The sequence below is a fragment of the Dama dama genome, chromosome X (assembly GCF_033118175.1).
Source record: "Dama dama isolate Ldn47 chromosome X, ASM3311817v1, whole genome shotgun sequence".
Classification (NCBI taxonomy): domain Eukaryota; kingdom Metazoa; phylum Chordata; class Mammalia; order Artiodactyla; family Cervidae; genus Dama; species Dama dama.
The window spans coordinates 163,010,103-163,025,753 of record NC_083714.1 but is presented as its reverse complement, the minus strand read 5'-3'; the positions used below and the strand labels follow the sequence as shown (position 1 = coordinate 163,025,753).

The following is a 15,651-nucleotide window of genomic DNA, read 5'->3' as shown; positions in this document are numbered from 1 at the left end:
CAAGAGAGACAACAGAAGTACAAGACTTCTTGGAAGGTCTCTTGGGGACCAGCCACTGCAGCCTTCAGGCTTGTCTTGGGGACAGTGAGGTGTCCCCAAATCAGGCCCAGGACCCGCAGTGGCCTTGATGGTGTGTCACACCCAGAAGACAGGTTTACTCTCACTGGCCCATCCATTCATGAACATCACAGTCAATTCAGTGATGCTGCTATGCCCACCTTGGTGAAGCCACAGTGAACCACAGGTGGTCACTGATAATCTGAGGACATGCATAGTCTGAATTAAGCTGTCCCAACATGAGCAAGGCTGGTGGACTTGGCGTGGCCTTGGGAAAATTGCATATTCTTGTCAGGGCTCTGAGACTCCAGCTGCTTTGGCTGCTTTTTTCTTTTTTCAAGCACACTAATAATTTTCAGTGTTTCAGACACGGAGCAGTGGTGTTTGCATGCTTCAGGAACAGAGATGGGCAGTTTTACATTTCATGTTGCTGAGTGATTGCAGGAAGGTGAGATGGAGGCCAGGAGAGAGAGGATGGATGTAGAGGGTGTAGAGGGGGCACACAGCAGGTCTTGTGCTTCTTCTGCACAAGAAGCACACAAGCTTCTTGTGCAGACACATGGGGCAGAGTGGATGGGCAGAGCAGAGAGGAAGGGCAGAGCACCAGATGGGGAAGGAGGTCACCTCTAGGTGGTCACTGCCTACACGTCCCAGCAGGTAAACTGTCTTCACACCAACAGACATGGCAGTGGGCTATGTCATACCCCAGACTGAGGGGCTTGGGAAACACAACACTTAAAGTATTCAAAAGGTTGCCTGGCCTGACGAGGGCACTCAGGAACAGAAGGTAATGAACACAAGGTAGGTTGATTTTGATCAAGAGAAACCAACTTCATGGCTGGGGTAACAGAAATACAAAGAACTTTAGAACCTGTATTTGATAACACGTTCATAATGTTTTAAAACACTCTCGGGAACTTCCCTGGTGGTCAGGGGATAAGAATTCTGCCTGCCAGGGCAGGAGACGTAGGTTTGATCCCTAGTCTGAGAAAATCCCACATGCCATGTGACATCTAAGCTCATGCATCACAACTACTGTGCCTGCAATCTAGAGCCCCTGACTTGCAACTATTGAAACCCATGCACCCTAGAGCCTGTGCTCAGCAACAAGAGAAGTCACTGCAATGAGAAGTCCATGCGTCACAACTAGACTGTACTTCACAGTCACCACATGGAGAGAAAGCCCATGGGCAGCAACAAAGACTCAGCAAGTCAAAACACAAAGCAGAAAAAATCTGTGGGTTTCATTAGAACACACGTTCTAGAAAGCATCTTGGTAAGACAGCAAGGAGTGACTGGTTCATTGTTGGAAAGGGTGGGGATGAGGAAAATCATGCCTCCTTTCCTTGGCGTGGGTAACGGGAGCACTCTGTGCATGCATGATGTGAGTGGGTCCATACACGATGGGCTGTTCTTCATGCCCGCCCTGTGCAACAACAATCTAACTGACAATAAGTTAAGGTGGGGCTGTTTATATCTTTTCTCTCTCACACAGATGCGGGTCACAATGAATTTAGCATCATTAATGGGGGCGAGAACGCTCTCATAACATATAATCTCAACGTGGATGGACATGGCAAGGAGACAAAAATGGTGGGATTATTTGGTAGGTATGACATCGTAAAATTCCCGCTGACATGGTAATGTTACATGTCCACTGTCAGGACTTTCTCAGAATATCAGGAGGGGCTGACAGTATTCAGTATTCAGCGTGCAAGGCCTGCATCTTTATGCTCACTGAATTAAGGATCCTGGAAGGTGAACTACCAAGAAACAGGAGGTCATAGGGTGCAGAATGTCACATCATCAGACATTTCAAAATGATTCCTATCTGTTGAAATTTTAAAAATGAAGTTTTGCTAGAATCTTTTTCTAAGAAAAACATGTCAACTAATATCAAGCCATGGGTATAATCAGGCTGAATTTATTTCATTTTTATATTTTTATTTATTTTTTAATTGAAGGATCACTGCTTTATCGAATTGTGTTGTTTTCTGTCAAACATCGACATGAATCAGCCATAGGTATACATATGCTTGTGTGAAAGCTGCTCAGTCGTGTCTGACTCTTGGCGACTGGAATTCTCCAGGCCAGAATACTGGAGTGGGTAGACTTTCCCTTCTCCAAGCGATCTTCCAACCCAGAGGTCAAAACCAGATCTCCCACATTGCAGGAGGGATCTTTACTTGCAGAGCTGCAAGGGAAGCCCATAGGGATGCATATGTCCCCTCTCTTTTGAAACTCCCTCCCATCTCCCTCCCACCCCTCTACGTTGATACAGGGCCCCTGTTTGTGTTCCCTGAGACACAGCAAATTTCCGTTGGCTATCTATTTTACAGATGGTCACGTAAGTTTCCATGTTACTCTCTCTGTACATCTCACTGTCTCCTCTCCTCTCCTCATGTCCATAAGTCTGTTCTCTATGACTGTTTTTCCACTGATGCCCTGCAAATAGGTTCATTATCAGTACCATCTTTCTAGATTCCAGATGTATGCAGATTCCATATGTATGTGTTAGTATACGATATCAGTTTTCTGATGCACTGTAAGCCTTGGAACAGACACTTGTAAGATAAATCTTTCTCCTGTTCCATGATTCAAATGCATTATTCTTATGAACACTGACATCGCCCCCTCAAGTAACCACGCAGAAGCACTAACAGGTGTGTGTGTCATGGAGACAACAGAGGTCTCTTTCAGAAAAGGTTATTGGGTAGAGTGGTAGGTTCATGAAAGAGTAAATCGCCCCCTGTCATTATATGCAAAGTGGTGAATGTGTCCGTGGAAAGGGAGAAAAGTGTTTCCTATTAAACTGGGTCTAGAAACAGATATGAGTGGCAGGTACATATATGAGGAGGGTGTGAGAAGCAAGTAGGTTCCATATTAGGATCAACTGAACCCCAGAGTCATGGAGATCCTGGCAAATTTTGGCAGTCCAGCTTCTGATGCTGAGGGGTAGGGTGTCCTACTCACCAAGTTGGACTGGGGTCAATTCTTAAGGCAGAAAGCACATGTCTGTGTCATGGAAAACATTTGAAGCTCTTAGATTATACAAGTGAACATCTGATTGGCACATTCCATTTCCTCTTCTGTAGATCCAGGAATCAGAAAAGGCAATGGAACCCCACTCCACTACTCTTGCCTGGAAAATCTCATGGACGGAGGAGCCTGGTAGGCTGTAGTCCATGGGGTCGAGAAGAGTTGGACACGACTGAGTGAATTCCCTTTCATTTTTCACTTTCATGCATTGGAGAGGGAAATGGCAACCCACTCCAGTGCTCTTGCCTGGAGAATCCCAGGGACGGCAGAGCCTGGTGGGCTGCAGTCTATAGGGTCGCACAGAGTCAGACACAACTGAAGTGACTTAGCAGCAGCAGCAGAGTTCAGGAATATCCGTGGGTTCCCAGGGGTCAACAATTCTCCTTTTTGCATGGTGATTTTACAGGCAAAGGAGATGATGTTGATTCGCAATGGGAAGAGGAGTTCAAAAACGCGGTGACAGAAAATGGGATTCCAGAAGAAAATATCCTGAATTTCATCCATAATGGTAAAGGAATTATACTTTTTTCCCTGGCAATGCCTTTCACCCTGTGTGTAAATATCAGGAAACAAATCAGCTTAATCAAAATTTCTTCTTCCACAGGTAATCTCTTTTAAGAATTGCTGTTTAAAAAAAGAAAGAAAGAAGCCTTTGAAATACTGGGGAATGTTAGTAATTGGTGCCTCTTTTATTTCTCTCATTTTGTTTTTCCCCAGATAACTGTCCAGACGAGTGAAAAGGTGTGACTCTGACACTTTTGTAAGTAAACATGGCCCGTTATTAATGGTGACCCTTCATGATGAAGTAATAAGGAAACACTGTTATATCATACGTGTGAAATGTTTGTCCCAACAATTTAAACGTGTCACTAAACAATTTTTTGTTCCATAATTTCGCTGCTCTTGAACCATATTAAATTGCAAAGAGTTTGGTTGATTAATGCTGAGCAGCTGTGGTGAGAGTCTTGTCCTGCAGGAATCTTGCAGACCAAAATCATCAGGGAAAAGCAGGAATCCCCATGAGTTGGTGGAAACTATTAACCACTTGTTAATAGTCAGTCCAGACCTCGTGGTTATCCCCACACATACCTCCTCCAGGAGAATCAGTATTAAAGAGAGCCCTGGGCTTCCCTGATAACTCAGTTGGTATAGAATCTGCCTGGAATGTAAGAGAACCCAATTCGATTCCTGGGATGGGAAAATCTGCTGGAGAACGGATAGGCTACCCACTCCAGTATTCTTAGGCTTCCCTTATGGCTCAGCTGGGGAGACCTGGGATTGATTCCTGAGTTGGGAAGATGCCTTGGAAAAGGGAAAAGCTTCTCCAGTATTCTGGCCTAGAGAATTCCATGCACTGTCATGGTCCAAGGGATTGCAAAGAGTTGGACATGACTGAGTGACTTTCACTTTCACGCTTTCTGCAAGACCAGTGTTTAATCTCATATCATTCTGACAGAACTAGTAAAGGCCTTCCAACTGCATTCTCTGAAATCTGCATTTGCTTTATATTCCTACTCAGAAGATGTTCCAAATGAGAGATGCTTGAACTTTCTAAAATAAGACAACCTCAGGGAATGACACTGATCTAGGCTAAAGTATGGCTTTTAATGTTCTGCCGAGAAAGAAACTTAAGGGGGAAAAAAAATGACTAAAAGCACTAACTTTCAGGTGAATATGATAACAAAGAAGTGGTATGTATATTCAATGGAACATTACTCAGCCATAAGAAGAAGCAAATAACTCCATTTACAGCAACATGGATGGACCAGGAGATTTGTCATGCTGAGTGAAATATGTCAAAAAGAGAAAGACAAATACCATAAATGTCGCTTATAGTTTGCAGTTCAGTTCAGTCTTTCAGTCATATCTGACTCTTTGTGACCCCATGGACTGCAGTATGTCAGGTTTCCCTGTCCATCATGAACTCCCAGACCTTGCTCAAACTCATGTCCATTGAGTCAGTGATGACATTCAACCATCTCATCCTCTATCAATCCCTTCTTCTCCCACCTTCAATCATTCCCAGCATCAGGGTCTTTTCAAATGAGTCATCTCTTTGCATCAGGTGGCCAACGTAATGGAGTTTCAGCTTCAGTATCAGTTCTTCCAATGAATATTCAGGACTGATTTCCTTTAGGATGGACTGGTTGGATCTCCTTGCAGTCCAAGGGCCCATCAAGGTATCAAGGGTCTTTCCCAACACCACAGTTCAAAGGCATCAATTCTTTGGTGCTCAGCTTTCCTTATAGTCCACCTGTCACTTCAGTGGAGATAAAAGCCATGGTTCATTCAGATGGTAATGAATCTGCCAACAATGCAGGAGACATGCATTCGATCCCTGGGTCGAGATGATCCCCTGGAGAGGGAAATGGCAACACACTCCAGTATTCTTGCCTGGAGCATCTCCAAGACAGAGGAACATTTTGGGCTACAGTCCATGGGGTCACAGAGAGTCAGATGTGACAGAGTGACTATGACTTTCACATATATATCACTTTTGCATGGAATCAAAACATGACATGGAGGAACTTATTTACAAAACAAAAATAGACGCACAGAGGTGGAGAACAGACCTGTGGTTGCCAAGTGGGAGGGGGCTGGGGAAGAGAAGGATTGGGAGGTTTGTAGTTGAAAAGCGAAAGTGAAAGAAAGGTTCCTTGCTCAGTCATGTCGGACTCTCAGCGACGCCATGGAACATAGCCCTCCAATCTCCTCTGTCCATACGGTTGCCTGGATTCTCCAGGGAAAAATCCTGACCTGGGTCCATTCCCTTCTATAGAGGATCTTACCAACACAGGGATCAAACCTGGGTCCCCTGAATCAAAGGCAGATCCTTACCGTCTGAGAAGTTTGAGGTTAGTAGATGCAAACTGTTATATACAGGAAGGATAGAGAACAAGGTCCAACTTCATAGCACAGTGGACTATATGCAATACTCTGTAAAACTTAAATGGGAAAAGAGTCTGAAAAAGAATAGATATTAACTATTGTATGTATAATCACTTGGCTGTACACCTGAAATTAATGCAAAAGACAAAAGTTGCAGGGTTAGAATTGTCTGCTCCAATTACAGAGCCTGAAAATCATCTTTAGATGAAGCACCACCATGTACATGCATTGTGAAATCATTACTCATAGAATCAATCCCCAGTGGGAAATCTCCAACCATATGTACATCCTGGGGACAACTCCACAGGGAAACTGTCATCACAGAGATGTGGAGTATTGAGGTCCACCTGGAATTGGATATTAAATCAGCTACCAATTCCCTATTTCCTGGACAGCCTACTGCCTGAGGCTCACCTCAGTCAACCGTCACACAGTCGACTCTACTAAACCTTTGGTTCTGTTTTTTTCACCTGCAGAAAGAGTCACGGAAACCAGACACGTCCTCATCTCCATGGACTCAAGATCAACAACATGAAGACAACTTTCCTGATTCCTGATTAACATGATCCTGCTCTCTTCACACTCACACTCCTTATCCCATCTCATCTCTCCCAGTCACCAAATCATGCCCTGGTTGGTGTTATTTGATTGCTGAGGGCTTAAATAAATCGATTTAATATCTGCCCTGTACAGGCATGTCTGTGTAAAAGTCACCTCATTTAAAACACACAAATGTCCACATATATATACATATATTAATACAAACATATGTGTTCCTGTGTATATTCATAACATCAACATTAATAAGAAAAAACAAAAAAGTTTCCCTCTTTCCTCTTATTAGTTTTTAATTTTTTTTAAATAATTGGAGGCTAATCACTTTACAATATTGCAGTGTTTTTTGCCATACATTGACATGAATCACCCATGGGTGTACGTGTGTCATCCTGTCCCCAAACCCCTCCCACCTTCCTCCACATTCCATCCCTCTGATTTGTCCCAGAGCAATGGCTTTGAGTGCTCCATCTCATGCATTGATCTAGGGCTGGTTATCTACTTCACATATGGTAATATACATGTTTCAATGCTACTCTCTCAAATTATCCCACCTTACTTTCACCCACAGAGTCCAAAACTTTGTTCTTTACATCTGTGTCTCTTTTGCTGTCTCTCATATAGGGTCATCATTATCACCTTTCCAAATTTCATATATATGCATTAATATACTATATTGGTGTTTTTCTTTCTCACTTACTTCACTTTGTATAATAGGCTCCAGTTTCATCCACCTCACTAGAACTGATTCAAATTTTAATAGCTGAGTAATATTTCATTGTGGATATGTACCATAACTTTCTTATACATTTGTCTGCTGATGGACATCTAGGTTGGTTCCATGTCCGAGCTATTATAAATAGTGCTGTGATGAACATTGGGGTACACATGTCTCTTTCAATTCTGGTTTCCTCAGTGTGTGTAACAGGAGTGGGATTGCTGGGTCATATGGCTGTTCTATTTCCAGTTTTTTATGGAATTTCTACACTGTTCTCCATAGTGGCTGTAGTAGTTTGCATTCCCACCAATAGCGTAAGAGGGTTCCCTTTTCTTCACACCCTCTTCAGCATTTCTCTGATAGTGAGTGATGTTGAGCATCTTTTCATGTGTTTGTTAACCCCCTCTATATCTTCTTTGGAGAAATGTCTGTTTAGTTTTTGGCCCATGTTTTGATTGGGTCATTTATTTTTCTGGTATTGAGCTGGGTGAGTTCCTTGTATATTTTTGAGATTTATTTTTTTGTCACTTGCTTTGTTTGCTATTATTTTCTCCCATTCTGAAAGCTGTCTTTTCAGCTTTCTTATAGCTTCCTTCCTTCTGCAAAAACTTTTAAGTTTTATTAGGTCCCATTTGTTTAATTTTGCTTCTATTTCCATTGCTCTGGCAGGTGGGTCATAGAGGATCTTGCTGAGATTTCTCATTAAGTGTGCTATCTATGTTTTCCTCCAGGGATTTTATAGCTTCTGGTCTTACATTTAGATATTTAATCTTTGAGTTTATCTTTGTGATGATGTTAGAAAGTGTTCTAGGTAAATTCCTGTACAGGTTAAACAGGTTTCCCAGCACCACATATTAAAGATGTTGTCTTTTCTCTATTGTATATTTTTGCCTCCTTTGTCAAAGATAAGTTGTCCATAGGTGCATGGGTTTATCTATGAGCTTTCTATTTTGTTCCATTGATCTATATTTCTGTCTTTGGGCCAGTACCATATTGTCTTGATGACTGTAGCTTTGGAGTATAATCTGAAGTCAGGCAGGTTGATTCCTCCACTTTCTTTCTTTCTTTTTTTTTTTTTTTTCCTTCAATTATTTTTATTAGTTGGAGGCTAATTACTTCACAACATTGCAATGGGTTTTGTCATACATTGACATGAATCAGCCATGGAGTTACATATATTCCCCATCCCGATCCCCCCTCCCACCTCCCTCTCCACCCGATTCCTCTGGGTCTTCCCGGTGCACCAGGACCGAGCACTAGTCTCATGCATCCCAACTGGGATGGTGATCTGTTTCACTATAGATAATATACATGCTGTACTCTTGAAACATCCCACCCGGGCCTTCTCCCACAGAGTCCAAAAGTCTGTTCTGTACATCTGTGTCTCTTTTTCTGTTTTGCATATAGGGTTATCATTACCATCTTTCTAAATTCCATATATATGTGTTAGTATGCTGTAATGATCTATATATTTCTGGCTTACTTCACTCTGTATAATGGGCTCCAGTTTCATCCATCTCATTAGAACTGATTCAAATGAATTCTTTTTAACGGCTGAGTAATATTCCATGGTGTATATGTACCACAGCTTCCTTATCCATTCGTCTGCTGATGGGCATCTAGGTTGCTTCCATGTCCTGGCTATTATAAACAGTGCTGCGATGAACACTGGGGTGCACGTGTCTCTTTCAGCTCTGGTTTCCTCAGTGTGTATGCCCAGGAGTGGTATTGCTGGGTGATATGGCAGTTCTATTTCCAGTTTTTTAAGAAATCTCCACATTATTTTCCATAGTGGCTGTACTAGTTTGCATTCCCACCAACAGTGTAAGAAGGTTCCCTTTTCTCCACACCCTCTCCAGCATTTATTGCTTGTAGACTTTTGGATAGCAGCCATCCTGACTGGCGTGTAATGGTACCTCATTACAGTTTTGATTTGCATTTCTCTGATAATGAGTGATGTTGAGCATCTTTTCATGTGTTTGTTAGCCATCTGTATGTCTTCTTTGGAGAAATGTCTGTTTAGTTCTTTGGCCCATTTTTTGATTGGGTCATTTATTTTTCTGGAATTGAGCTGCAGGAGTTGCTTGTATATTTTTGAGATTAATCCTTTGTCTGTTGCTTCATTTGCTATTATTTTCTCCCAATCTGAGGGCTGTCTTTTCACCTTGCTTATAGTTTCCTTTGTTGTGCAAAAGCTTTTAAGTTTCATTAGGTCCCATTTGCTTATTTTTGCTTTTATTTCCAATATTCTGGGGGGTGGGTCATAGAGGATCCTGCTGTGATTCATGTCGGAGAGTGTTTTGCCTATGTTCTCCTCTAGGAGTTTTATAGTTTCTGGTCTTACATTTAGATCTTTAATCCATTTTGAGTTTATTTTTGTGTATGGTGTTAGAAAGTGTTCTAGATTCATTCTTTTACAAGTGGTTGACCAGTTTTCCCAGCACCACTTGTTAAAGAGGTTGTCTTTTTTCCATTGTATATCCTTGCCTCCTTTGTCAAAGATAAGGTGTCCATAGGTTCGTGGATTTATCTCTGGGCTTTCTATTCTGTTCCATTGGTCTATATTTCTGTCTTTGTGCCAGTACCATACTGTCTTGATGACTGTGGCTTTGTAGTAGAGTCTGCAGTCAGGCAGGTTGATTCCTCCAGTTCCATTCTTCTTTCTCAAGATTACTTTGGCTTTTCGAGGTTTTTTTGTATTTCCATACAAATTGTGAAATTATTTGCTCTAGTTCTGTGGAAAATACCATTGGTAGCTTGATACGGATTGCATTGAATCTATAGATTGCTTTGGGTAGAATAGCCATTTTGACAATATTGATTCTTCCAATCCATGAACAGATGTTTCTCCATCTGTTTGTGTCCTCTTTGATTTCTTTCATCAGTGTTTTATAGTTTTCTATGTATAGGTCTTTTGTTTCTTTAGGTAGGTGTACTCCTAAGTATTTTACTCTTTTTGTTGCAGTGGTGAAAGTTATTGTTTCCTTACTTTCTCTTTCTGTTTTCTCATTGTTAGTGTATAGGAATGCAAGGGATTTCTGTGTGTTAAATTTTTACCCTGCAAATTTACTATATTCGTTGATTAGCTCTAGTAATTTTCTGGTAGAGTCTTTAGGGTTTTCTATGTAGAGGATCATGTCATCTGCAAACAGTGAGAGTTTCACTTCTTCTTTTCCTATCTGGATTCCTTTTACTTCTTTTTCTGCTCTGATTGCTGTGGCCAAAACTTCCAACAATATGTTGAATAGTAGTGGTAAGAGTGGGCACCCTTGTCTTGTTCCTGATTTCAGGGGAAATGCTTTCAATTTTTCACCATTGAGGGTAAGGCTTGCTGTGGGTTTGTCATATATAGCTTTTATTATGTTGAGGTATGTTCCTTCTATTCCTGCTTTCTGGAGAGTTTTAATCATAAATGAGTGTTGAATTTTGTCAAAGGCTTTTTCTGCATCTTTTGAGATAATCATATGGTTTTTATCTTTCAATTTGTTAATGTGGTGTATTACATTGATTGATTTGTGGATATTAAAGAATCCTTGCATTCCTGGGATAAAGCCCACTTGGTCATGGTGTATGACGTTTTTTAATATGTTGTTGGATTCTGTTTGCTAGAATTTTGTTAAGGATTTTTGCATCTATGTTCATCAGTGATATTGGCCTGTAGTTTTCCTTTTTTGTGGCATCTTTGTCTGGTTTTGGAATTAGGGTGATGTTGGCCTCATAGAATGAGTTTGGAAGTTTACCTTCTTCTGCAATTTTCTAGAAGAGTTTGAGTAAGATAGGTGTTGGCTCTTCCCTAAATTTTTGGTAGAATTCAGCTGTGAAGCCATCAGGCCCTGGGCTTTTGTTTGCTGGAAGATTTCTGATTACAGTTTTGATTTCCTTGCTTGTGATGGCTCTGTTAAGATCTTCTATTTCTCTCTGGTTCAGTTTTGGAAAGTTATACTTTTCTAAGAATTTGTCCATTTCATCCAAGTTGTCCATTTTATTGGCATAGAGCTGCTGGTAGTAGTCTCTTATGATCCTTTGTATTTCAGTGTTGTCTGTTGTGATCTCTCCATTTTCATTTCTAATTTTGTTAATTTGGTTCTTCTCTCTTTGTTTCTTAAGGAGTCTTGCTAATGGTTTATCAATTTTGTTTATTTTTTCAAAAAACCAGCTTTTAGCTTTGTTGATTTTTGCTATGGTCTCTTTAGTTTCTTTTGCATTTATTTCTGCCCTACTTTTTAAGATTTCTTTCCTTCTACTAACCCTGGGGTTCTTCATTTCTTTGTTCTCTAATTGCTTTAGGTGTAGAGTTAGGTTATTTATTTCGCTTTCTTCTTGTTTCTTGATGTAAGACTGCAGTCCTGTGAACCTTCCCCTTAGCACTGCTTTTACAGTGTCACATACGTTTTGGGTTGTTGTGTTTTCATTTTCATTCATTTCTATGTATATTTTGATTTCTTTTTTAATTTCTTCTATGATTTGTTGGTTATTCAGAAGCGTGTTATTTAGCCTCCATATGTTTGAATTTTTAACAATTTTTTTCCTGTAATTGAGATCTAATCTTACTGCACTGTGGTCAGAAAAGATGACTGGCATGATTTCAAATTTTGAATTTTCCAAGACCAGATTTGTGGCCCAGGATGTGATCTGTTCTGGAGAAGGTTCCGTGTGCATTTGAGAAAAAGGTGAAGTTGATTGTTTTGGGGCGAAATGTCCTATAGATATCAATTGGGTCTAGCTGGTCCATTGTGTCATTTAAGGTTTGTGTTTCCTTGTTAATTTTCTGTTTAGTTGATCTATCCATAGTTGCTAGTGGGGTATTAAAGTCTCCCACTATTATTGTGTTACTATTAATTTCGTTTTTCATACTCGTTAGTGTTTGCCGTACCTATTGCGGTGCTCCTATGTTGGGTGCGTATATATTTATAATTGCTATATCCCCCTCTTGGATTGATCCTTTGATCATTATGTAGTGTCCTTCTTTGTCTCTTTTCACACCCTTTATTTGAAAGTCTATTTTATCTGATATGAGTATTGCGACTCCTGCTTTCTTTTGTTCTCCATTTGCGTGAAATATTTTTTTCCAGCCCTTCACTTTTAGTCTGAATGTGTCTCGTGTTTTGAGGTGGGTCTCTTGTAGACAGCATATATAGGGGTCTTGTTTTTGTATCCATTCAGCCAGTCTCTGTCTTTTGGTTGGGGAATTCAACCCATTTACATTTAAGGTAATTATTGATAGTTCTGGTCCCATTGCCATTTACTTTGTTGTTTTGGGTTGACGTTTATACAGCCTTTCTGCATTTCCTGTCTAGAGAAGATCCTTTAGCATTTGTTGAAGAGCTGGTTTGGTGGTGCTGAATTCTCTCAGCTTTTGCTTGTCTGTAAAGCTTTTGAATTCTCCTTCATATCTGAATGAGATCCTTGCTGGGTATAGTAATCTAGGTTGTAGGTTATTCTCTTTTATTACCTTAAGTATGTCCTGCCATTCTCTTCTCGCCTGGAGGGTTTCTATTGATAGATCAGCTGTTATCCTTATGGGAATCCCTTTGTGTGTTATTTGTTGTTTCTCCCTTGCTGCTTTTAATATTTGTTCTTTGTGTTTGATCTTTGTTACTTTGATTAATATGTGTCTTGGGGTGTTTTGCCTTGGGTTTATCTTGTTTGGGGCTCTCTGGGTTTCTTGGACATGGGTGGCTATTTCCTTCCCCGTTTTAGGGATGTTTTCAGCTATTATCTCCTCGAGTATTTTCTCATGGCCTTTCTTTTTGTCTTCTTCTTCTGGGACTCCTATGATTCGAATGTTGGGGCGTTTCACATTGTCCCAGAGGTCCCTGAGGTTGTCCTCATTTCTTTTGATTCTTTTTTCTTCTTTCCTCTCTGCTTCATTTATTTCGACCATTTTATCTTCTACCTCACTTATCCTATCTTCTGTCTCCGTTATTCTACTCTTGGTTCCCTCCAGAGTGTTTTTGATTTCATTTATTGCATTATTCATTTTTAATTGACTCTTTTTTATTTCTTCTAGGTCTTTATTAAACATTTCTTGCATCTTTTCAATCTTTGTCTCCAGGCTATTTATCTGTAACTCCATTTTGTTTTCAAGATTTTGGATCATTTTTATTATCATTATTCTAAATTCTTTTTCAGGTAGATTCCCTATCTCCTCCTCTTTTGTTTGACTTGCTGGGCATTTTTCATGCTCCTTTACCTGTTTGGTATTTCTCTGCCTTTTCATCTTGTTTAGATTGCTGTGTCCGAAGTGGGCTTTCTGTATTCTGGAGGTCTGTGGTTCCTTTTTATTGTGAGGTTTTACCCAGTGGGTGGGGTTGGACAATTGGCTTGTCAAGGTTTCCTGGTTGGGGAAGCTTGTGTCCGTGTTCTGGTGCGTGGAACTGGATTTCTTCTCTGGAGTGCAATGGAGTGCCCAGTAATGAGTTTTGAGATGGGTCTGTGTGTTAGATGTGACTTTGGGCAGCCTGTATGTTGACTCTCAGGGCTATGTTCCTGCATTGCTGGAGAATATGTGTGGTATGTCTTGCTGTGAAACATACTGGCTCTTGGGTGGTGGTTGGTTTCAGTGTAGGTATGGAGGCTTTTGGATGGTCTTTTATTACTTAATGTTCCATGTAGTCAGGAGTTTTCTGGTGTTCTCAGGTTTTGGGCTTAAGTCTCCTGCCTCTGGATTTCAGTTTTATTCTTCCAGTAGTCTCAAGACTTCTCCTACTATACAGCACTGCTAATAAAACTTCTAGGTTAATGGCTAAAGATTCTCCCCCTTGAGGGATGCCCAGAGAGGTTCACAGAGTTACATGAAGAAGAGGAGAGGGAGGAGGGAGATAGAGATGAGCAGGAGGAGAAAAAAGGTGGACTCAAGAGGAGAGAGACCGATATGCAGTTGTCTGTTCCCAGAGTGTTCTCCGTAGCCCAGACACCCACAAAGATTCACTGAATTGGTTGGGAAGAGAAGGGGAAAGGAGGAAATAGAGGTGTTCTGAGATAGAAAAAGGAGAGTCAATATTGGGAGAGAATAATCAACACACTCCTGAATAAAAATGGGAACTGGATACTGGATTCTTAAATGTCCACAATTTATATCATATGCTGAAAAACAAAGATTAAAAGTCTAGAGTAGAGGTTAGACTCTTAAAAATGCTATATTCAAAACAAAAACACACAAAAAATTTTTAGAAATATGTATGAAGTTCAGTTTAAAAATAGGGCTTCTCTCTCTTTTTTTGTAAGGTTATAGTGTAATGAAACGAAAATTAAGGAGTAGTAGAGGAGTAATAGAGGACTTTAAAAGGAAATAAGAGAAAAAGGAAAATAGAAAATAGAAGAGAAAAAGGAATTAAAAAAAAGAAAAAAAAAAAAAACAACAGAAGAAAAAAAATTTTTTTCCTAATTAAGAAAATCATAAAAATCTATGAAAATGAAAGTTAAGGAGTAATGGGGGAGTAATAGGGAATTTTAAAAGAAAATAAAAGAGAAAAAACTAAAAAATAAATTTTTTTCCTTTAAAAAAAAAAAAGTAAAAATATATCTAGGAATTTCTCTGCAGCTATTGCAGTCAGTGTGGTTTCGGTTCTGTTTCAGATAGCTCCTCGTTCCAGCTTACACTTCTTGATATCTACAGGCCCCTTCCAGTGTAGTCGGTATTACCTACAGGGATTTTAATCTGTTGCATCAGTCCGTTCTGAAGCCGTTCCCTTTGTTTATTTGGCTTCTGTTTGCCGGTCTCTTCAGTGCCTAATTTCTGCCCTGACACAGGCGGGCGGAGGTGGTCTCTTATTCAGGTTGCTAGTTCCGTCGCGCTGTGGGGAGGGGCTGGCGCTGCTTTCCCGTCTACGCTGCTCAGGCTCCTGGCTGTTCTATATGGAGCGTGCCCTGCACTGCGCACGATTCCAGCCCTCAGGTGTTCCACAAAAGCGTGGAACAAACAGCCGTGCCTGCGTTTTGTGCCTACACCGTCCGAGTGGCTCAGGCAGCCAGGAGCTTGACGGGCGCACTCTCCCCAGGTGCAGCGCACCTTCTGCCCTCCGTGTCCCCAGCCCCACTCCCCACCCACGCCGGTCGGGTGCCTGCGCCCTGTGTCTTGCTGTGGCCCTCCCAGCTCAGGAGGTTTTTGATTAGAAAGTGGAGGCCTGTTTGCAGTGCAGTAGGGGGTGCGGTCCTTGGGGCCGAGCCCTCCCCTTTCTCCTCCCCCCTGCCTTCTGCCTCCGGTGGGGCTGGGCCAGTCTGCAACCTGCAAGCTCTTCTCTGGACTTGCTCGGTCCGTTTGTCCTGCGAACCACAGGCAGTGTGTTCGGGCCAGTCAATTTTCTCTCTCTCTTTTACTGTCCCACAGTTTAAGTTGGTAACTCACAAAAGCTCCCTCCGATTGTCCTCAGGGCACTCAGACCTGGTCCTCA

At 41.2% G+C, this 15,651-nt stretch overlaps 1 protein-coding gene across 1 annotated transcript in view; it reads left to right on the top strand.

Moving 5' to 3' along the window:
* The window catches only part of LOC133052990 (nuclear autoantigenic sperm protein-like), a 121,896-nt gene that overhangs the window by 88,211 nt on the left and 18,034 nt on the right, over positions 1 to 15,651 (top strand). Inside the window, 2 exon segments of the mRNA XM_061137743.1 lie at positions 1,553 to 1,663; positions 3,503 to 3,604. Of these exon segments, the coding sequence (XP_060993726.1) occupies positions 1,553 to 1,663; positions 3,503 to 3,604 (213 nt within the window).